Raw genomic sequence first — 24,199 nt, forward strand, 5'->3', positions numbered from 1 at the left:
TGGCTCCCCATTTCTGACACTTTGGAATTAAACTAAAGTTAAAAAGAGTCAAGAAAATGTTTAATTCATGCATTTCCTCCACCCCTTTAACATGCCCAGGAACTATGTTGAACTGTAGCATTAGCTCACAAAGTGGGGGGAAGGGAAGGAAGAGGAGCTAATGTCAGGGTGTCCCCTCTCCCCCCTGCTCATGCACCCCACTTACCCCATCTTCCATAGAGCAGGGGGGACACATCAGGGCTCATGATGGAGGGAGCTTGCAGCAGCTGCTGTCTCAGCAAACTGATCTATTTAACAAGGCAGTGTACTTAAAGGGGAAATGCACAAATTTCCCTTCATTCCTGCTGCCTTGTAGAGTGAGAGAGTTAACCCTTGAGGGCTCAGCCAATTGCTAGTTTATCATTTAGCAGTAAGGGAAATATCCCACCCTGCGACTCCTCCATCTCAACCAAGCTTCACAATCAGCACTGTGTACCAGTATTAAATTGTTTAAAACTGTGTGTGTGTGAAAAAAAATTCCCTGGAACCTAACCTCCTCATTTACATTAATTCTTATGGGGAAATTGGATTCACTTAACATCATTTTGCTTAAAGTTGCATTTTTAAGGAGCTACAATATTAAGTTAGGAGTTACTGTAGCTCTAAATTATTAAGCAGTAATTTTGTTAGTCTAATTGCCAAAGACGCTGATCTTGATCTCAGATATACTGGTATAAAAGCCTGATCCCATTGAGGTCAATGGGAGTTTTGCCATTGACTACAGAGGGCCCAAGAATTCACCCACACGGCTGGATTCAACATGTTGCTGATCACTTTTGCCCAATCAATCAAGGCACTAAAACTCAGGTTTAAAATTTAATAGGACAGCTCACATGCTTAACTTCTATGGGACTAACATCATGCTTTATATTAAGCACATGCTTAAGAGATTTACTGGACTGGGGCCATAGTGCTCAGCATCTTGTAGCACCAAGCATGAGGTCAGAATTGGATCCAAAGAATAAGAAACCAGAGGAGTGGAGGTCTAACTAGAAATAAATCTGCAACATTTTAAAATGTGTAATGAAAAGAATTGTTTGAAAGGAGAGAAGCTATCCATGTTGTTAAAGGAGGGTGTAGATGACTTCATCATAGATTAACTACATTTGAAATACTCCTCCTGTTCTAAAAGCACAACTGCTACTTCTTGTTCTGCTCTCCTAGGTCCCTGTTGATGGAAGTGCTTTGTGAAGTTTGCTTTGCTGATATGCCACTGCTTTTAGAAATTTCCACCTGGAGACTGACAGTGTCCTTGCGAAGAGCAGTTTGAGTTCTGGGATAGGGTGGAGACCCCGATTCCAGGACCTCTAAGGCCCTGGCCCCATGACAAGTTCTTCACAGGCAGATTTCTGTATCTATCTGAATAGGCACAGGTGTCTGCATACATGGAGCTCAAGGCTTGAAGAATCAGAGGAGAGGACCTCATGGCAGCAGACAACTGCAAGCTCAAAAGCCTTTGAAGCAAAGGGATGAGAATGATGGGTTATATAATGTTAGACAATGAAAGGCCTGTCATCAGAACAGCTACTAAGTAAACAACACTCCTCACACATGGCTATATTTACTTTGCAGAGCAGCTTTGACATATGAGCTGGATACTGAAAATACTTCTGAAGATCACTTCATCTTAACAACTCATTTTAAATTGCTTTGTGAAAGCTGTTCAAGTCAGTTTCTGCCAATTTATTTTTTTAATGTTGAGAGAGGTGTTTTGGTTTTTTTTTTTTAAAAAAAGGAAAAAAAAACTTGTCAGTTCAAAAGCATCTACCTTGCAGAAGACGATATATTAATAGCAGCAGCAGAGCTGAAAACAAACAAATTCACAAGCCATTTTCAGGACCTGAGACGACAGATGGGAGTTAGTGCCATCACAAGAAATAGGGAGATTTACTCCACTAGAATTCTCTGCAAAGTTGCATTTAGCAGAGATTGTCAGGTGTCAATAGCAATAAGAGAACAGTAAGCATAAGTTGGCAAAGAAATTTGACACAAGAGAACTGCAGACATAGCTTTAATGAGACCATTTTAATTATAAAACTTATATTTGAACACATCAGTACACTGTTGGCATCACATTTAAGTGTAATTATCAGTTGCATATATATATTGCAGCATTTCAGATGAGAGTACTATGTACAGAAAGTTATAGTATACAATCCCTTTATACAGAAGGAACACAGGCTATTTAAAAAAAAATACACACGTAAAGTTAACACTAGCCAAAATGAAAAGGACTTCTCCATTCCTAGCACAGTGAGTAAACTAATGGACTTTCACAGCCATGGGTGGTGTTATGACAGCACTGCACTAGCAGTGGGAAGAGCTGTAAATATCACGGTTCACACATGGCTGTTCACTTCACATAACAGATTTTAAAAACACTGAATGAGACGGGGTGGGTTGTATGTGCTGTAAGACATGGGTTCAATGTGCTGGGACTGTGCTTGCATCTACCACAACCAGAGTTACCGGAAAGGATTACATTTCTGGGAGTCTTGCAACTTCCCCTTTTGAGGACAGTGGGCACTGTCACTAGAAAAGGAAATGGCTACCCTTGCCATTTTCTGGGGAGTGTTCATGTTGGTCATCAAACCCGCTAACTACTCACTTCCTACAAGACAGATGTGAGATATCAATATTCCACTAGCTAAGAAAGTGGCTAACAGTCAATGCATTAACAAACTGAAAAGAAATATCTATCTGGCAATAGAGCAAACTTATTTTCAGCAAATGTCATTTATTGCAGTTTCACTTATCAGCGTGACATTGTGATCAGATGGATGCAGACAACATAACAGTTCTTTATATTTCTAATATTGCTTATTGTTTTTCTTAATCCTTCAACAATTGCTTGCTGGGAAAATGACTCACTTGCCCACGGATCCAGTTGGAAGCAGCTCATTGTTCTTGTTAAGCAGGGAGCATGAAGTGCGCATTGCTATTTATTGGGCAGTTGTACACATGACTGGAATTGGCTGCCCTAGTAATCCATAACACTGGCATTTTATAGTATAGAAATGAGTCTGCAAAACCCAGCTGTGAAAGACAGACTACTAGATTCTGGGTTGGTATAAACAGATGTAAATTCACATCAGAAAAGCTATGCAGACTTATACCAACAGAGGATCTGATCCGGAAAGAGTGCCTCTCTAATGTCTGCAGAGTTGCTGGAGCCGTGTCATTTCTATATGTATAAGGGTTCTGCAAGGAAATACAGAGTAGGAACAAATGGTCAGTTTTCACAAATGGAGAGAGGAAAACGGGGGGGGGGGGTGTCCCCACAGGGACCTGTACGGCGACAAGCCCAGTATATTAATGTCTGATGATAGAGACAAAGTAGGTGAGATAATATCTTTTATTGGACCAACTTCTGTTGGTGGATGGGACAAGCTTTCAAGCTTCAGAGAGCTCTTCCTCATTTCTGGAGAACATAACCAGAACATCTAAGAAATGTATAATGCTATGTAATGATGGCATCTACTGCTTATGATAAATATTTAAAATAGCCAGAACTGGAATTGCAGAAACTTCGAGGAAGGCCTATGCTGTATATTTCACTGCCTATTATTTATGAGCTTGGAGCAGGGCATGAAAAATACACTTGTACACACAGCAGCAGAGCCAGCAGAGAGAAGGAAATATTCCATAGCAATTGTGAGGGCCATTACTGCAGAACTTGAGCTTTCTTTTCAAAAAGACAACATCAATTTAAGGTTTTATCACTTATCATTGTAGAAAGAATATTTCAAATGGAAACTGATGTAGTTCTGGGAGTTGGGGACTTCATGCTTATCAGGCACCAAGTAGTCAGAGGCTAATAGGAAGAGTGGAGCCCCCATGCTAGCTTCTGGGACAATCCAGCAGCTGAGGGTGGAAGGCATTTCACCAGGGTTTTGCTCCTGACCTTCACTTCTGCCTCTCTTTCATGTGAGAAGCTAAGTGGTTTAGTGCTCTGGCTAGTATGTAGATGTTTATGAAATAAATACGCAAATACATGGCATTTCATGACAAGGCATGACAATCTTTAGAGTAAGGTTTATAGAACCCTGTTGATTTTAGCTCTATTAAATTGTGTAGCATTAATTCACTGTGGACTTGAACTATATACTCTGGTAGCAATTTATGAAAGTAACTGGCTTATAATAAAGCTAAGAGCCATAACACTAAATAACACTATGGGTCTAATCAAATGCTCATTAAGTTAACATCAAGAGTTCTTCCATTGACTTATCTTAGCTTTATTTTCTAAAGTTGCAGTCCAGGAAACACCCCTCACCACCTTTATAGGAACTGGGGAAGCCAGTTAAAAATGAATACAAGCTTTGAGATGAATTGAGTACTTTGCTTCCTGATATTTTTATTTAAAAGATTGTGTAAATATTGCAGCTGATGGAAGAAAATTATTTTTTATTCAATGACAATCTTTGATGAGTGAAACAGACTAAATGAGTCGTCAACATCTGGAGGACACTGAGGGTAACTGTCAGCCCTGTCCTGCAGAAAAAGCTTTCTACGGGCATAATGTAATGATACTAGACATCCTTTGTGCACATGCCATGGAGAGCACACACAATGTTCAGGATATTAAGGGTATGAAAGCAATCGGAGAGGAATCATATACAGTGATTAAGCTAAATGAATTCAATGCATGGCACCTCTGTGTACAGAATTATATTTTAATAGGTTTATGATTTGAAAGCATGCATATGTTATGTGGAAGAAAAGATACTATATGTGGAAATAAGAGGGGACATCTGGTCAAGCTACTCTGCTAGATTAATTTCCATTCCTTCAGCAAAATCTGGTTGTTTCTGCCCCATGATATATACAGCAAATCTGATACACTGAATCATAACCTCCTTCCAGTCTTGCTATTTAGACATACTTGTTCCAGTCCAAATTCTCAGCTAGTGTAAATTGATAAAGCTCCATTTACTTCAGAGGAGTTATCCTGGCTTACACCAGTTGAGGAACTGGCCTATTTTACTGTATGGGTAGCATTTCCTTTGCACACTTGATTTCCCTGTGTGCCTGAGACATCTTATCTCCCTTATCCGAGGATAATACTTCTCTACATTGGATAGAGGAATCTACAAATTGGTACAGTGTTCGTGGCAATGTTTAAGCCAAAGATAATGAAGCAATTTTGGAGGAGAGTAAGGGGGTGTAAATTGCATGGTAGAGAATGGCTCTAAGGGAGCTGCAAATGATGTAACTTGCACCTTTTGTCAGCCCCTTACAGAGTAAATTACACCAATTTAGACTTATTTAGCTTAATATCTTATAGGGAACACCAAAAAGTGCCCTAGTCAAAACAGTAGGTTATATTTATTTCAGATAAGCCTAAGGAAACCTAGTTTTATACATTAAATATGTAAAAAAAAACAAAACCCACCACTCATGAAAATTTAGAACGTGGGTGCAGATCTTCAGATGGTATCAATTGTCATAGTTCCACAGGCTTCAATGGAGCTATGATCATTGACACCAACTGAGGATCTGCCCCAACTCTCTTGGCCTCATACTAATGAATCCAGTACTTAAAATGAACACCACAAGCTAATGCTCCTCTTTAACAGTTTGGGGCTAGGGTTTGTTCCTGAAGGTATTTGGGACATAGTGATTACCTCGTAAGGCAACAGGAATAGAGGGTGCTCAGAATCTTGCAGGACAGGCCTCATCCTTCTGCTGGAAGCTATGACAGTATTGCGATGCTCCTATCCATCATGGGCTGATTCAGGCAGACTAGTAGGCTGCAGCCAAAGGGAACGGTATGTGAATTAACTCTGTTATTTCACTGATTTCTTCGGCATATTTTATTGCAGGGTCTTGATGATTTCCTTGAATTCAGCTATTATTTATGAGTTGGTGTAGTGTATATAATTTAATTAAGGTAATTTAAAAAAATAAGTTTTAGGCTGTCTAGAATGTGCTCAAATTGTACTTCCCCTCCATCCCTAAACCCATGTAGAACATTTATGTTATCAAAGGGAGCATCAGCTCTGCATTTGTGATATCAAGGAATGTTACAGGAACAGTTTGAACTACAGATTTTGTGCAATGGTCGAATCCCCAAGGCCAGGGAATGCACTAGCTTAGGGGTTCTCAAACTGAGGGTTGGGACCCCTTAGGGGATTGCGAGGTTATTACATGGGGGGGTCACGAGCTGTCAACCTCCAACCCAAACCCCACTTTGCCTCCAGCATTTATAATGGTGTTAAATGTATTGAAAAGTGTTTTTAATTTATAAGGGGGGGGTCGCACTCAGAGGCTTGCTATGTGAAAGGGGTCACCACTACAAATGTTTGAGACCCACTGCTCCAGCTGATCTATTAGGCTTCTTCTCTCTTTCCAATTTCTAAGATTTTTATTCTAGACACATGAAAATAATCACAGGTCAAATCCTCCTTCTATTGTTCATGTAAATAGTTCTAATGAAATCCGTGGAACTAGTCAAGCAAATAAGACTAGCAGGATCTGGCACTTCCTGGCTAAGTAAATCAAGGATAAATTAAGAAAAACCAACCACCCTAGAAATGTAACATCTAACAACTATCTTTAAGAGTCTTTCTTTATTGTTAAAGCAAACCACCTCTGTCACTACCAGCTGAAAACAATAGTTAAAGCAGTTCTGTGGCCAGCGGCACTAACAAATCTTAGGCCCCTATTTTTGAAAAGCATGTCAAAAAATGAGACTCCTAAACAAAATGATCTGATTCTATGACCTGCTAGCAGCTGCCAGTGACTCTAACGTGAGCTGCTGGGTGAGGTCAGCACTTTTGCAAATCAGGTCATTTATTTTACATTAAAAGTAGATTCAGGAGCTTACCTTAGGCTCCTGTTTTTCAAAGTCTTGGCCTTTGACCCGAATCATCAAAAGCAAGGTTATTTTAAAATGTTTTACTCTTTAAATTAAAAGAAAGTACAAGACATTGAAAAGTTTATCAGACTGATTCAACCCTATTAAAATTGTGTGTTCTTAGTCTTGGAACCAAAATTCTCTCATATTATATTTTACACATATAAAAAAGCTTCAGTAGTAACTGTACTACTTCAGCCAAGGCACTCTCTAGTGCTTTGTGGCACCTCTCATTCGTTACAATACAACAAACATACCTACTAAAACCACTGGTACAGTGGCTGTGTGCACACCCTCCCAATTCAAACATTTTCTCTTGATTACAGTTCTTGTCGTAAGTGAAAGCTAGTGAAGTGGATGGCATTGAGTTTTTACAAGGTAGCCAAAGCAAAAGGGATCTCTAACGGTTCATTGTAAGGAGCAGTTTCTTGCCTTGGTGCATACACAAGGTCTCTCACTGAAGTGTACAGGAATCATTCACACACATCGGAGAATAGAATTTGACTTTACAGCCTGATCTTATATTCCCTGCACAAACAAATTCCCATTTCTTTAATGGCAGCTTTAGCTGTATACACAGTTTTGAGGTTTAATTTGCATTAAACCTGATTTTGATTTTCTGCCTGTGTTTAAACTGGGGTAACTACTGGCATCGGGTCAGATTCTAGCTCATTGTTTCTTTGATGTAACGTTTTATGCTATTTTAAAAAATTAATAACTTGGCATTTTTTTCAGCTACTGTATCTACCTTCAACAAAGCTTTTCAGTTAAAACTAATTAGTTTTTAACAAATTTCATAACTATAAAACTAGTTAAAAAGAAATCCAGGTCAATTTTTGTAACAAACTAAAAGGCTACCTAATAATTAAAAAATAAGGCTGTACCTCAATGAAAAAACTCAAATTCAAGCAACTTACAGTTTTTAAAAAGATCAAAAGAAAATTTCTTCTCTAAACGGGTTTATAATGCCAGTCTGTCCAAGCAAAATGGAAATTTTTGGAGTTATTCTTGCCTTCCAGATAAATAGTGTCCACAACAAATCTTTTTAAAGAAGCCCTTTTACCTAACAGTAATGGTACCAGTTTTCTTTCAATTTTAATTTTAGACCTAAAACCTGTGGACATTTAAACACAGGAGGAGTTCTGTTAAACTCAATGAGTGAAATTGTGACCTCAGTGAAATCAATAGAAGTTTTGCCACTGACTTTAATGGGGCTGGGATTTCACCCAATGATGTTAATCCATATGCATAAACTTCCTCAGAATTGGGACCATAGGTAATTCTCTGAATGTACAACGAATCAAGTATGTGCTTAATCCAGGATAGCTTCTCTCTAGTTTACTATGTAACTACGTAAATTTCATTTACTTAACATTGCAAGGGGATGAAACTTTCTTGCACTCAGATTAAGAATAGTTGTCCAGAATTTGTTAACTTTTACAAAATGGATCTCTGGCTCAGATCCGATTTGCCAAATCCATTTCTACAGTGAAGTTAAGATCCCATAAAATATGTGATTATAAAACTACGAACACAACTTTTATCATAGGCAACATATTACTATTTTAAAAATATATTTATATTTGAAAACCTTGGCTACAGCACTCCCAGGAGAGGAATCCACAGCAGGGGCCGATGAAAATATAACGATGGAACCAAATTCCACTCAGTGTATGCATGTGGTTCCTTTTACTTCAATAGGAGCAGCATGAGAAGATCAAAAGCAGAATTTGGTTCACAACATTCCATTTTTTAGCATTTGCTTTTTAATACAAACACAGCCGCAGAGTTCTGAGTGGGGTACGTGTAAATTGAGACAATGCTAATTAAATGAAGGGAAATCACCTCTCTTCAAAAAAGCACTAACAGTTGACAGAGCTCAAAGTGAGCACAAAGGTGACCCACTCGCCATATAGTGACTGTCCTATGTGTAACAATTCTCATATGCTACTATAACAAGTACAGTAGTTTGTGAAATTGGAAGACTGCTGGCTCAGGACAGGTGTGAATAAAGAGGCACAGGGATAATTCCCTGTGCCTCTTTATTCACACCTGTCCTGAGCCAGCAGTCTTCCAACTTGTTATAGTAGCATATGAGAATTGTTACACATAGGACAGTCACTATATGGAGAGTTGGTCACCTTTGTGCTCACTTCCATGCTTACAAGCAAAAACAGCCTTCCAGCACACGGGTATCTGACAGGCATCTTAGCCACCACCAAATATAGCCCGGGCATTCCGGTGACTGCAGGAAAGCTGTCCCTCACACTTAGCGGCCATGTGCCATTTGCCCAGCGAAGCCAGAATACTTACTGGAATAGCACAGTCAAATGACCATCAAATTGTTTTGGAAGAAAGCTCCAAGGGTTAAGCAGAAGCTACATTTATGAAGTTCAATAACTGTTATTTTAACATGGCAAAGGGATTCCCATTGCTAAATGCAATTAGACTAGATTACAGACAATCCATTTGCTAAGTGGTCTACTCTCAATTTCAATTTTTAAAAAATGGTTAAATCATAGCACACTGGGCTCTGCTACATCAGGGTAATCCCCAGGGGCAGTTCCTGCTTCCCTTATTCACACTGAATAGTAACTGATGCTTCTTTGATTCTGCAAGGGGTCAGATACCGTGGCCTTATCCAGCAAAGCACTTATACACCGGCTTTACTTTAAACATGTGAGCAATCCCATTGTCTTTAACAGATTTCACCTTCAAGTCATGGGGACACTGCTGTGTTTAAGTTATTTGCAAGATCGAGCCCTACCTCTAGAAGTAGTTCTACCAACATCAGTGGGGCTAATGGTGGAGTTGAATTCTGTTCAAAGTGATTAAGGGAAGCAGAATTAGACCCATAACTTTGGAAATCTTTTAAACAGCCAAATGATGAGCTCTAAAATTTGAGGTGGAAAGTCATACCCAAATAACAGATATTACGTAATAGCTTTGTATGATGTCTTTTCAACTGTGATACGCACAAGTCTGACACACACCTCGCATGTTAAAGTGTACTTGCCAACAAAATAATTGTTTTCAAACACATCAACAGAACAATTTTATTGCAGTATGTGGGACGGACCACCTACGGATGTCAAGACAGCATCAGTTTTCAGTTCTCTCCCTTCCCCATTAACCATTGTTTTTTTTTAACTGCCAATCATAATGTGAACATTTTATGAAAGAGCTTAGTAGCCCATATATATTGCCATAAACATGTTCTAGCATAGACAGCACAGTAAATATACTGAGCAGAAATTTGCAGTTTTTGGCATAGACCAAGTTCTTCATGCTGTTTTTCCATCTTCTGTATCGTAACTAGCACCACTTTCTATTAACCATCAAAACTATAACCGTCATGATAAACTAATTTTATCCAGACTGCAGTAGCTGAAGATTTAAAGGATCCACATACTTGCCAGATCCCCTTCCATGACAATACAGATTTTACACTTCCATTCCCCAACATCCACCCATCTTCAGAGTTAAATAGATTATTTGCTAGAATACCAAAGCCAGTGAAAATGTAATCCATAGACAAATGTGAAACATCAAGAGTGGGCATTTTTTTTTAAAAAAGGAGTATCATCTCACCCTTTATCCCATTTTGTGTACACATTAATTTCACATCTTTGGAAAGCACTTCTTCCATGGCAAGCAAAATATTGATGATTCGCATCGGCTTTTTAATCACAGTGATCCATTAGGAAAGCAGTCATGTGCTGAACAAGGTTATTCATCCAGATGTGCTTGTTGAATCTTCAGAGAATTTTTCTAGGGTTCTGACTCCTGTTTAAAAGATGGGGGACAAAATCAACTAACTGTGTAGTTCTTTATTCTTCTTTGGATCTGGGGATACTTATTACAGCTTGAACTTATATTTGTTCATATAACTGGTATGAACAAATATACCTGGATGAACAAATATACCTTCCAAATATAAAGTTAGAGGACTGTGAATTTGCAATTACAACTGAAATTTTCCACATCAGATACAGTACCTGAACATTCCCATGCAATATCTAAGGAACGCCAACAACTGGAAGATCACATTTCTATCTGGAATCGTTACCCACTTTTATTACAAGTAACACCCAAGATCACTATATAACTGCAAGAACCTAGCAACACCGTAACATTAATGTTCGGTTACTTGTATGCCTGCCAGCCTGTCTGGTCAGTTTCAAAGTTTAGTTGATGGCCAGCTGCACTTCTTGCCTCAGGTTTTAAAACTAGATCATTCACATACTGTTCTGGGGGAATTCACATGCACACTCTTCTCCAGGCCTGCAACATGGTGCTTTCCAATAACACAGCAATGAGCAGCTGCTGTTTCTGGCTTGGGGGCCAGAAGGGAATGTTTTTCCTGGGACTCTGGCTTGAAGGTAGTGAGTAAGGAAAACCAAAGAAGTGGCTGCCAGAGGAATCTCCTTCTGCACTTCCTCATCCCCTGCACAGTATTCAGGAATAACAAGTCTCTAGAATATGGGAATCCTTCTTTATGGAGATCTATTTATTCTTAGAAAACCATGGGCCAGGATTTGGCCCTGACATAGCCCTTGTGGCAAGAGGAGAATAAATTCAAAGGATCCGAGGGAGAAAAAAACTTGGCCAGCTGTTTGGCCCATTGCACAAAGGATCCTCACACAGTGAGACAATGAGATAGTCCAGGATCACAACAGGTAAAGCAGTACTGTATCAGGAATTATATTGTCTACTCAATAGAGATGCTAACTGCAAGTAACTGGTGCCATGCATCCTATGCACTTCCTGCTACATACATACTTCCTCCAAGTTTTAACTGTCCCATAAGGAGTTGCTACAATCAAGTGGCTTCACCAACATCCTGAATCAGTTAAGTGATTTTTTTAAACACCTACTGACCAAATGTTGACCAATGTTAGCTGTTTTCCCAGACTACTATTTCCACAGCAAAACAAAGATGTTTTTGCATCCTTAGCTGCACTTATGTCACTAAGGGGCAAGTTCTGCTGAAACACCAGTGTAAATCCTGAACAGCCCCTCTGAAATCAATGGAGTCACTTTGGATTTACACTGGTGTAACACAGCAGCATTTTGCCCTTAATGTGTAATTGGCAGAAGATAACTATAGCTTCTATTATATATCAGAAATTAAAACAGGTAAGATTTTGTTTGGTCTAAAATGCTTTTCTGTTTATTGTTCCAATTTCACATAGCTCACTAATGTAATATTGGCAAGGAGAGAGAGAGAGAGAGAGGAGCATCAGCATGAACATGCTGACCTCTCAACTTCTCTCAAAGTAAATTCAAGCTGAAGATTGCAAGAGGAGTCATAAAGGTCTGTAAATGCAATATTCACCTTTGATGCCAAGCTAGGTTTCAGCCCTAGAAAGGAGAAGACCGTGTTGCTTTCCTTTGCTTCAAAAAAGCAATCATAATCCTAGAGAAAAGAGAGGAGAAAAGATTAACATTTCAAAAGGTGTTTTCCCACATTATATTTTTATATTCTATGCTATCAAAGTTCTGGTTGATATGTAGCTATGCTGGGGGAAATAGTCAAATACTTGCTCATGTTCTGCTGTATAACCCTGACAGTTATTCTAAATGTAATTAGAATTCCAGAACTAGTGGAAGAGTTCAATTTCTCATTTAGGTTCTCTGTAGTTTTCCATTTCCTTCAGATATCAAGTAAAGCCTCCAGCATCTGTATGGCCAAATGAATGATCCATCTAGTGCAGTATCCTGCCTCTAACAGTGGACAGTACCAGATGTTTCAGAGGGAACGAACAGAAAAGGGCAATTTCGAGTGATCCATTCCTGTAGTTCAGTCCCAATTTCTGGCATTTGGAGGTTTAGGGACACCTGGAACATCGGGTTGCATCCCTGACTATCTTGGCTAATAGCCATTGGATGGACTTATCCTCCATGAAAGGATCTAATTCTTTTTTGAACCCATTTATAATTTATGCTTTTGGACTTCAAACATCTCCTGGCAATGAGGTCCACCCGCTGACTCTGTGTTGTGTGAAGAAGTACTTCCTTATATTTGTTTGTTTTTTAAAATCACTATTTGCATATACAAGAAATGTCTGAAAGGTTCCTGGGGCCAGATCTTTTAAAGATATATAAGCACCTAAAGATGCAGATAGGTTCCTAGTGGGATTTTCAATCTGCATCTTGACGTACCTAAATACCTTATAAAAATTGGCCCTTGCTGAGTTTCATATTTATCAGCTCAATTCCTTGAACAATCCTATTCTCATGGAACAGATACTTAAACACTCTACCCTTTGAAACCAGAAACCATTAGCCAGTAATTTAGATAGCGTGAAATTACTGTATCCTTTTAGAAAAATAAGTGATAACATATTTTCAGAGTTGGCCAGTGAACAAGTTTCTACTATAGCACAGATCTATTCCTTAGGTCATTATGGTTTTCCTTGACTATGTACAAGTTGATACTACAGGAGAACCATTCATGAACTGTCTTGTGGTGCCTTTGATCTTGTTTAGGTTAAATATCTTGCTTATGCAATAGAACAAAGACAGATCTGAAGAACAATAAGTAGGGTTGCCAACAGTCCCTTATTACAAGGGATGTCACTTATTTTTTCATTTCTGTACAAGATCTGGAGTTGCTGAGTGCTGCAAAAAGCAGCAAGAAATACCCCTGGCAAATGTGGGTGAGTACTAATTATTATTAATAATAATAATGATAACATCAGGAGCAGGAGTGGAGCGGGGTTGCTAAGGAAACAGTCTCTTATTTTTTAAATACAAAGTTGGCAACCCTAGCAATAAGTAAAGAGACAGGGGATTTAAAGCAGACTTACAAAGAAAACTGTGCTGATCTAAAATGATTCTGCAGATTTATGAAAATTGAAGTGATGGATGTGTGACAAATCAACATGTGGTGTATAACTCTTTAACCTATTAAGTTAAATTAACTTTTTAGTAGGTCAAAGGCTGAGCACTTCTTGAGCTCCTGATGAATGTATAGCTCTCCATTCTTGTCTATCCACCACATAGCTAGACCACCCACAGATTTTAAGGTGAGGGCAAGAGCTAACAGATTTGGCACAAGACTGGGAGTCAGGAAGTTCTGTGGCTCTGTTCCGGAGCTGCAGTGTGACCAAGGGCAATCAACTTAATATCTTGTACAGCTTCCTTCCCTCCCACCTAAATCTAGAAAATGGGAATACCAACGTTTATCTAACTACTTATGAGTTGGACACAAGGCTGGTAGAATACCTAATGTCTAGACATCATTTTTCAAAAATAAAACACAATGCATGTGCTAAGTAGAATTTACTATTAATTCTCTTATTTCTTAGATTCCAGTTACTCCAAAAATCAAAAGTATAAACACAGTAGGGTTTGGGATGAATCCCTTTATGATACTGAATGATCACAAATACACACTGCATTATTTACTTAGTTCAGCTTCGAAGGATTCTCCAAAAACTTCTCAGCCCATGTAAAAAAAAAATCTATTAGCCCACCTCTAACACCGAATGCTAACATGAACAGCATCCATGTTTCCATATACCCACATCTGAGCCACACAACACACTCATCCTCAGTTCTCTCACTTGAGCACCATATTCATCACTTCTCTTCCACCAATCGAGGAGCAGATGTGGCCTAGAGGCAGACCCCCCTATTACATGGGTGCATCAAGTCTGTTCCGACATTGGACTCTTGGCCCGTCAAGCCCTTGCGGCTGCACAGAAATGGACCAAATGGCAAATGATCACTACAGCCGACCATTTGGCTAATTGCTGAAGAAGACTCCTTCAGAACCCTTCTGACAGCATTCCACTGACTTTTTATAATTCTGTATTTAAGAGCATCCAGTTAACCCCTTCCTTGCTTCACCATAGTAGCTGTTAATGTATCTTCCCCAGTTTCCCCCAGCACCCCCCAAAAAATAAAACAAAGGTCAAACAAAAAACTTAAGTATTTTCACAGCAAAGCCAACAAAACAAATCTGGAGTTTTTAGGTCGTCGTCTGGAGATATTGTCCCTGATTCAGCAAAACACTCAAGAACGTGCTTAAATTTAAACACATTTGTAGTCCAATTTATTTCAAAAGGCCTTCTTGGGTGCTTAGAGTTAAGCATGTGCTTGAATGCTTTGCTGGATTGCAACCATTATGAGCCAAACTATGTGTCACATTTCTCCCAAAAGAGAGCTTCACGTCAATTTTCAAGACACGCTAACTTTAAAATTCCATTTCTGTTTTTTACAAAACTTCCTATACAGATTCCCTGGGAGGAGGGCATGCAAAATTCAATTATTTTTCAAGAAATTTAAATGGGGGGGGTTAAATCAGGTCCATAACAATTAGCTAGCTTCATCTTGAATTATAGATCAGCTAAGGCCACTGTATAACTTGTTTCTAATTTTTTTCCCTACCAAATCTATAGGCGTCTAGGAGTCTGCTGTCTTCAAAGGACAGCTGCCATTTTGTGAGATAGATTTGGGGAAACATTTTAGAGGAAATGTAATGTGTTATCTCATGAAGACTTTACTTCTGTCATTTCTTGTTTGTTCTTTCCCTTCATCTAAAAAAAAATGTATTCTGACTGAACATATATAACTACTATTTATATAGAGAGAACATAACACCACTGAAGTTAATGGTCATTGTACAGCTGTGTGAAAGTGCAGAATTTTATCAAGATGCTCTCTGGATAAAGAGACTAGAACACATGACTGGTGTAGGCAGAAAGCTTTGGACTGGGGTAAAGAATGTTTTCTGCAATGCTGTAGGCCGAGGTAACTCAATATTCTATAACTAAACTTTATGTCTAATGACACTTATTCAGGATCCATGTAAGCATGCTTCTTTATTTCTACCCATCTCTCAATTCAATGTTTTTCTTTATTTGTGATGTACAATTTCATTTACGTTTGGCTAATGTGAAGTTATCTAGGACAGTTGTTTGCTTTCACCCTCGGAAGGAGTTAAAGTACTAAGAGACAGCAAAGGAGTACTGTAGATCAGGGATCGGCAACCTTTAGCAGGCGGCCCATCAGGGAATCTGCTGGTGGGCTGAGACAGTTTATTTACCTGCAGCGTCTGCAGGTTTGGCCAATCACAGCTCTCACTGGCTGCGCTTCACTGTTCCAGGCCAATGGGGGCTGCAGGAAACAGCGCGGGCCAAGGGATGTGTTTAGACTTAAACATCCAAAGTGAAAAGAAATTGTTTCACATATAGATTTAAGCCATTGAGTTCTGAGAGCTTGACTGGAGAATCTACATAAACAGATCGGCTATAGGTTCAGCTTGGCTATATTAAACGGATAAGCTATAAGTATTCTGTTTGTTTTTTTTAAAGGTGGCTTATTATCAATATCCACATCCCTATTACTTCAGTAGAAAACATTTCCAGGACTGCCTTTGAGACCACTATTGTATTATATTACTTGTCTTGCTTTCCTCCTCCTTCAGCAGGAAATTGTTGCGTGATCCAGGAGACAGAGTCTGTGAATGGAATTCAGAACAACAGAGGTTTACTCCCACCTCTGACTAACTTGCTGTGTAACCTTGGGAAGTCACTTAACTTTTGTAAAGTGCTTTAATACCTTCATATCAAAAAGCATTCTTTAAGTGCTAATTATTATAAAAATGACCCAGGGCTGATTTAATATGCTGCCACCCCTTGCCCTGCAGAAGAATTTGGAATTACCCATTTTGGTTCTGAAAAGTATTTTACAAGTTAAAAACAATGGGCAAGACCAAACTAGCAGATGTTTGAAAGAGACAAAAATCAGCTTACATAGTTAACTAGTTATTCATCTAATACAGGGCAGAACACTTTGAGGCATGAAAAATAATTAGCCAACAACATGCTTCTCACTATATAACTATGTGCAAAGCTATAAAGATGCTATGACACATTTATACTGAGTTGAAGAAATCGTCATTGCTTAATAATAGAGCTGGTCAAAAAAATTCGGAAAGACAAGTTTTGTTGGAAAATGCAGGAAAGTTTTAAATCTGATTTTTCATTCTGATTCAGGATGAAATAAATTTTGAAGTGTCAGATTTTGAGTTTTGACCAGTTCTGTTTAATTGTATGCAAGTGGTAACTTTGTAAACTAGTGCTGACTATAAATACATTTAAAAGCATTATTATCAAGGTTGACAAAATTTGGCCTGCCTAAATAAATATAACCGCACAATCATTATTTTGTGTCTGTTTTTATATATTTTATATATATAAAAGCACACATACAAAAATAATACAAGGTATGTTATAAGTGCCTCTACAATATTAACATTACAAATATGAGAATACCAATGCAGTTTTGGGCTGCTTACATAAAGGTATCACATAACAGACCAGGGAAGAGAGAATCCTGTGTAGATCAGTGAGATTAGTGGTCTCCAAAGAGGATCCTTCGGGGTGCGCGGCAGGAGGAGCGCCGCCGGAGCAGTGCCCCTTCCTCCCCCTCCCTTCAGCAGTTTGGCCAGGAGTCTGAGTAGCTTTCCCCGCTCCCCCCTCGGCAGTTTGGCTACATTTGGACTACATTTCTGCAGTGCTGACAATTCATTGCCACATCATGCAGTATATTTAAATTCAAACTCCGTAAAGGAAATACCTGAGAAAGGAACACAGCTTCTAAGAATACAATTCTACTTGATAGTACAAAATGGTGAATTTCGGAAGTAAACTATTCATCATAAATGTGTTATGTTGTCCTTTTGTTAATGGTATGGTTAAAACAAAAGCTACTATGTCCTAATTTTGACACTTTCACTCATGTTGCTTATCACTTTACTCTAAGAATAGTTCCATTGCAATCAGTGATGCTACAAAACAGAAGAGCTGAGTAAGGGGATCATATCTAATCCCCAATAAACATCAGTATGATAGTTTTTTATTCAACTTTGAATAAAATTAATTAGATAAATTTAAGAAATTACAAAAAGCCACCATAAATTCTTAAGATTTTTCTGGTTTTTTAAAACTACACAAGAGGATCCTTTGGAGTGCATGGCAGGAGGAGCACCGCCACTTCCCCACCCCCTTTGGCAGTTCGGCTTTTTTTTTTTTTTGCTTCGACAGTTTGGCCAGGAGCAGGAGGTGCATGCTCCAAAATTTTTTACTGATGGAGCGCATGATTAAAAAAGTTTGGAGACCAGTGGTCTAGATAACACTGAGGGGACCACACTGTATGCATTGCATATATAAATATAGCATTGATAATATCCCTTTCAATGTATTTTTGTTCATTAGTATTTTACAAAGTTACTAATTTTGTCCTATTAATGCAGAAAATTCTGGAGACTTCAGTGGCAGGCAAATGTCAATAAAACTCAGTGAACAGAGAAGACCAACAAGGATGATCAATGAACTAGGCAGACTCACTTACGAAGAAAGACTTAAACAAAATACATGTAACATCTAAGGAGGCTAGGAAAGTGGTCTACAAGTAACTGAAGATGGCAGGTTAGAGGAAAGAGTGATTGTTTAGGATGGTTTCAAGGGGATAAAAGAATAATGAGATCAGGGCGGCCGAGGGGCAGGGTGGGCAAGTGGGGCAATTTGCCCCAGGCGCCACAGGGACCCCCACAAGCCGCTCTGGGTATCTGGCAGCACTTCGGTGGCGGGCCCTTCTCTCACTCTGGGTCTTCAGCGGCGGGTCCTTCAGTGCAGCGGAAGACTCGGAGAAAGTGACGGACCCGCCGCTGAAGTGCTGCTGAAGCCTTCGAGCACCGCGCAGTGAGTACAAGCGCGGGGGGGAAAAAACTGGAAAAAGCCGTGATCGGCAGCAGCTCTACCGACACTGCTTCATTCTTTGGCGGCAATTTGGCGGCGGATCCTTCCCTCTGAGAGGGACCCGCTACTGAATTGCCGCCGAAGACCCAGCCCTGCCCCAGGCCCCGTGAATCCTCTGGGCGGCCCTGAATGAGATGAATGTAAGCTAAGGAAAAAGCAGTTCAGTGTTGTTAAAAATAGATGCTATGCAACAAAAGACAAGTTACAGAAGACCATTCACACATTTTATGGGCACCAAATCAAAGCAAACATTTTCAGTAGGTTCCACTTATGAATACCAAATAAATATACGTCTGCTTATTAACAACACATGTGTTAAAAGGGGCAATGTAGAGGCTGTAAATTGTAGTTGTAAATAATTTTTCCCCATTATATTTCTTTTAAAACAAAAAGGATTTTGATTTTTTTTTGTAGTGAAAAAAAGCAGCCCACTTACCATTTGATGAACAAATCTGCAGCAGTTATCAGGTGTTTAGCTTTACTTACCAGGATGCACGAAAAGTTAAACAAAAAAACAAAAACAAAAAATCTAGCTTCCACGTGTATTATAATAGAGAGACTTAAAAAAAACAGCATAAGCATAATTATAGGAGGACTTAAAAGGGAAACCTATTCCAATGCCTTATTTTGTAAACAGTCTCACTTGGGCAACCATTTATTTGCATTAAATATGATTGTCCTATCAGAACTCTAACGAAAGGTACAAGGCAACTGATCTTACACAAATAGTAAAAGGCAAGGTGGGGGAGACTCTTAACTGAAATAAACCAAATCAGCAGTTTGCTTCTCACTGAGTTAATACTGTATGTCACTGAGAATGAGACATCAGCATCCTGACTGAAAGAGCAATTCAGTTCGGTGGGACAGATGACACATACACATTGATCTGATTAGGGTTACAATGGAAAGCTCTTATTCAGCACAGCTCTCTCAGGAGACTTAGTTGATATAAAAAAGAAAAGAAAAGATTCTGTCTGTACAACACAGAGCAGTCTAAAAACAAGTCTCCAATTAGCCAACCTTCCAATAAGATCTCTAGGCTACGATTCTTAAGAGATAACATAACATAAGCAATCTACTACTCACACAAAGGTTAGACATTTTTCACGAATCTCCTTAGTTGGTAAGCTTCCAAAAACAAAGCCTTTATTAAATGCTTGGGGATAGATGTTAGAAATAACTCTGCTACATGGACAATAGATAACACACTCTAACTTAGGGTATGTCCACACTACAAAATTATGTCGACATAAGTTACAGCAACATGCGGCCACCGCGGTAATTAAATGGCTTTTGCACATCCATGCGTGCTTGTGTTGGGGTGCACGTCCTCACCAGGAGCACTTGCACCAATTTAACTGTCAGTGTGGGGCAGCTTCTGAAAGGCAGCAACAGTCAACATAAGCAACACGTCTACACTGACACTGCATTGACATAACTACAGCGGCATTGACACTACGCCTCTCGTGGAGGTGGATTTATTAAATTGGTGTAGTGGGTAAATTCATTGGTGGGAGTGACATTTTAGTGTAGACACTTACAGAGTTAGGTCAACGTAAGCTGTAGTCTGTGGCACTTTATAGATTAACAGATGTATTGGTGCATGTGTCTGACGAAGTGGATATTCACCCACGAAAGCTTATCCTCCAATACATCTTTTAGTCTGTAAGGTGCCACAGGAGACTCTGTTGCTTTTTGCAGATCCAGACTAACATAGCTACCCGTCTGATAAGTAAGCTGTAGTGTAGACCAGGTCTTACTGATGTTCACCAATAATATATTCAGCAACAACAAAACATTATCTAGCAGCCTTCAAATATCACAGCACTTAATGACCAGTGAAGTAGTATCATTATTCCCCATCTATAATATAAGGATCTGAAGCACAAAGAGGCTGTGCAAGATCAAACAATAAGGCCCCAATCTTGCAATGGATTCAGCACAGTGCCCCCCGTGACTTCAATGTGGCTGCTTTGGAGGTCACTGATGCAGAATGTATTGCGGGATCAGGGCCTGCATCAGTGGAAGTGCCAGGAATACCATGGGTCTCTTGACTCCCAGATCTCTGTGCTCTCCAATGCATCCTGCTGTCACTGTAGGGAGAATTTGTTTTGATAAGATCATTACTGAATTAAAATTACAAATGCAAAGCCTGTGTCTTTTGGGAAGGTGGCGATTGTCTTGTTTTAAAGATAGGTGATGAATGACGAACTATGGTAACCATCCTCTTACCCAAGACTGCTGTTAAAGATATGTTACCCATAGTACTAGTGTGTCTGCACACATTTGAAATGATGACAATTTCCCTAAAAATATATAATTTGAATATACTAGCTGTAACTTTAAAAGAGATGAATTAAAAACAAACAAACAAACAAAAAAACCATCACCACCAACAAAATCCAGACTTTTTCTTAGAACATTTTACCCAATACTGGTGTAAGTTACTTCAGAGCACTATAAAAAGGAAAAGGAAATTTTTTTCCAGTTTGTTTACTTTATGACTGATGGTTCCCCTGGATAATCTCTTCTCTGTTTGTGTGGGTCTTTCACACAGACACAGGGAATATTTAAAGAATAGAAAAATGTGATTATAAAACCATAAAAACTGGCTAAGGAAATGAAGGGCAGGAATAGTACCCGAAACTGTATTAACTCCTTCATAATTTTTAAATAGAGCAAATCTCTTTGGTCTAGGATAACCCTTAGAAAATACTTTTTCCCCTTCTTGTCTTTACATTAAAGTAAACAGAAATGGAATTATGATGTACTGAAATATGTACGGCATACAGTGTACCATCTTCTAATAATTCCATCAATCTGACAGTGTTTTCGGGAAACTAATCAATGACTGCCATGGTTTCCTCTAGGTATTATATTAGTACTCTATTATATCCAAAATCTTGTACAATACTGAGTGCCCTCAATTGTCATATAGTCAATGGGCTCATCCATTCTAGCACTATACTGTACTCCCCTAAGAGAATACTATGTCACCGAAGTAGTCATAACCCTTCAAGGTTTTTGTTTGTTTGTTTGTTTTTAAGATGTATGGTCTTTTTTAAGCATCCTCTAGGGCAGCGATTCCCAAACTCTATTGATTTATGTGCCACCTTCTTAAAAACTGTTGTTCCATCAATGCACTTCACATCAAACCTACACATACCACACTTTGGTAACCTCTGCCCTAGGCATACTGACTAGAATTTATTTTCCATTTAAGAAAAGAGAATTTGGGGCTCCCACCTGGAAAGTGCAGTAAACTGCTTGTAATTGGGTACTGAATATCTATTTACAGTTCTGGACTTTTGTGCTTGAGATGATGTACTTGTGTTAAACATCAAAAATAATCTGAACAAGACAAAATCTAGATTAACAATCTAACAAATTATGCAAAATGTATTTTCAAATGTATTACTTCAAATGATCTTTTGTAACTATATTTTTAAAAAAAGATCCTAAATTATTTCACATAGCACAGTGCCCTCATCTAAATATAAGTGCAGTATACAAGAGTTTCTCCTGCTTCTGTTTTTTTAATTCAACAGAATGTAAAGTTACTTCTGTAGGGACTCAATTCTTTCGCCAGAAGAAGCTGGTTTACCAGGTATAAAAAGCTAAGGAGCAGCAGGAACAAACTCATTCCTTGATTTTGTGCTTCTGCTGAAGGAGGGGAAATGATGGAACTGAGCAGTAGCAAACTGAGCTAGATTGCAAAAAATATAGCAGAGTCTATAGAGTAAAGCACATGCCATTTTCATCTTCAAACCACACGATTCACTACAGTTTATAAAACAACCCTTCCCTCCTCCCTCCCCCCACAAATAATGGCATTAAATTGGAATGTATTTCCTGTATAAACAGCCACATTAATAAAATACTGATCTCAATAATAAGTGCTCTGAGGAAGAAAAAGTCCTCAGATTATTTTTGTAGCATTTTTCTGTTTAACTGATTTGTTGAAAGAGTCTCTCCACTTTAAGAACAGATATGTTGGTTGTCAAATAGTTCACTGTGCTCCTCTCCAGGAGACAGAAAGGGGAAACATGGGGCTGAGAGAATAGCAGAGGGAAGGAATGTGACAGCTCGGTGGAGCCCACAGCTGCTCTCTCTGCACTCCCCCTCATTTTTGGAGCTCCAGGAGCTTTGGGGTGAATGGTATCCTGCCAGCATGGAGAAGAGGCAGAGCTGGGGAGCAGCTGCTTTGTGCAGCAAACATGTAGTCCTTTCAAATGCTAGTGGTATTACTGTTCTGCCATCTTTTCCTTACACTGCCTGACAAGCCAGGGCCAGGCTCTAAGATATTTACATGGCCCTTATTACCATAGTATCTGAGCACCTCACAATCTTGGATGCATTTATCCTCACATCACCCCTGTGAGTTAGGAAAGTGCTAATATCCTCATTTTACAGGGAACTGAGACACAGAGGGACTATGGGCTAGATTCACAAAAGGATTTAAGCACCTAACTGCCAATTTGGGTGCCTAAATCCCAGAATCAGCCCCCACTAGGAATCAGAAAACGCCCGCTTCAGCTGCTGCTCAACACTGTAGGATCCTAAACTTGCTCGGCAGTTTTTGCAGTAAAAAGTTCTCTAGTCACTCATGTTTGTGAATGCAGCCCCATGTCAGACGTCTAGATGCCTAAGCCCCAAAGTGATTCACAAATAGGGAAAAGATAGGCATTCCCATACCTAACTCATCTGCAGGGCCCAATCTAGCAGGGTGAGCTCAGAGCTCACCTACCGGGTCAGGCCCCTATAGGTGAGCTTACACAACATACCAGGCAGGAGGAGCAGCTGCCTCTTAACAGGTAGCAGCCACCTCTCCGGTGAGTGCCTTAACCACTGGGCTCTGGGATATTCTGATATTCAGCGTTAATTTTAAAGCTTATCTGTTATTGGACCAACTTCTGTTGGTGAGAGAGACATTACCTCATTCACCTTGTCTCTCCCATATTCTCAGAGACCATTCAAGGCGAAGGGGCCCATTATCTTCTCTCCAGGTATAGGACAAAAAAAATGAGGAGGGTTGCAGATTGTTGTAATAATTTTTCTTTGAGTCTTAATTGTTCATTTAGAAAAGACATTCAATATAGATAGTAGTAAGTGATTTCAAAATCTCAGACTCACGTGATCCTGGTGATTTCATAATTAGATTTGTTTTATCACTACTAAAAGCCTATCTAGAGCATGGGGGATGTCAAGTTCATCTTTCAGTGGAGTTCAGGGATGCAGGGGTACGGAGGAATAGAAAAGCAACCTTGACAACGAAGTATTCAATGGCAGCAGTACTGGCTTTGTGTTGCGTGTATACTTTTTGACAGAAGTTATTCAGCGGTGTGTGGGGTGGCCTAATTCTTTTTGGCTTTACAAGTTAAATTTCTCTGCAAAATAAGGACGGTATCAGTTTGGCCTTTCCTATAAGCAGCATTTAGTCAAAAAAGCATTTGGTCTGAAAGGTGGACACCATTTAACTTATCAATTCTCCATTGAGAGCATGCGAGTCAAAACCTTGATTTTTGATACT

The 24,199-nt window shown here is 39.2% G+C and overlaps 2 protein-coding genes across 2 annotated transcripts in view; one reads left to right on the plus strand and one right to left on the minus strand.

Moving 5' to 3' along the window:
• The window catches only part of ELOVL4 (ELOVL fatty acid elongase 4), a 299,610-nt gene that overhangs the window by 153,801 nt on the left and 121,610 nt on the right, over window positions 1–24,199 (plus strand). The window lies entirely within an intron of this gene.
• SH3BGRL2 (SH3 domain binding glutamate rich protein like 2) overlaps window positions 8,997–24,199 on the minus strand; it is a 54,453-nt gene continuing 39,250 nt past the window's right edge. Inside the window, exons 3-4 of the mRNA XM_050950201.1 lie at window positions 12,237–12,317; window positions 8,997–10,684 (exon numbers count right to left, since the gene is read on the minus strand). Of these exons, the coding sequence (XP_050806158.1) occupies window positions 10,670–10,684; window positions 12,237–12,317 (96 nt within the window). The 3' untranslated portion in view covers window positions 8,997–10,669. The remainder of the gene's footprint in view (window positions 10,685–12,236; window positions 12,318–24,199) is intronic.

Source organism: Gopherus flavomarginatus, chromosome 4 (assembly GCF_025201925.1).
Source record: "Gopherus flavomarginatus isolate rGopFla2 chromosome 4, rGopFla2.mat.asm, whole genome shotgun sequence".
In the NCBI taxonomy this organism is placed as follows: domain Eukaryota; kingdom Metazoa; phylum Chordata; order Testudines; family Testudinidae; genus Gopherus; species Gopherus flavomarginatus.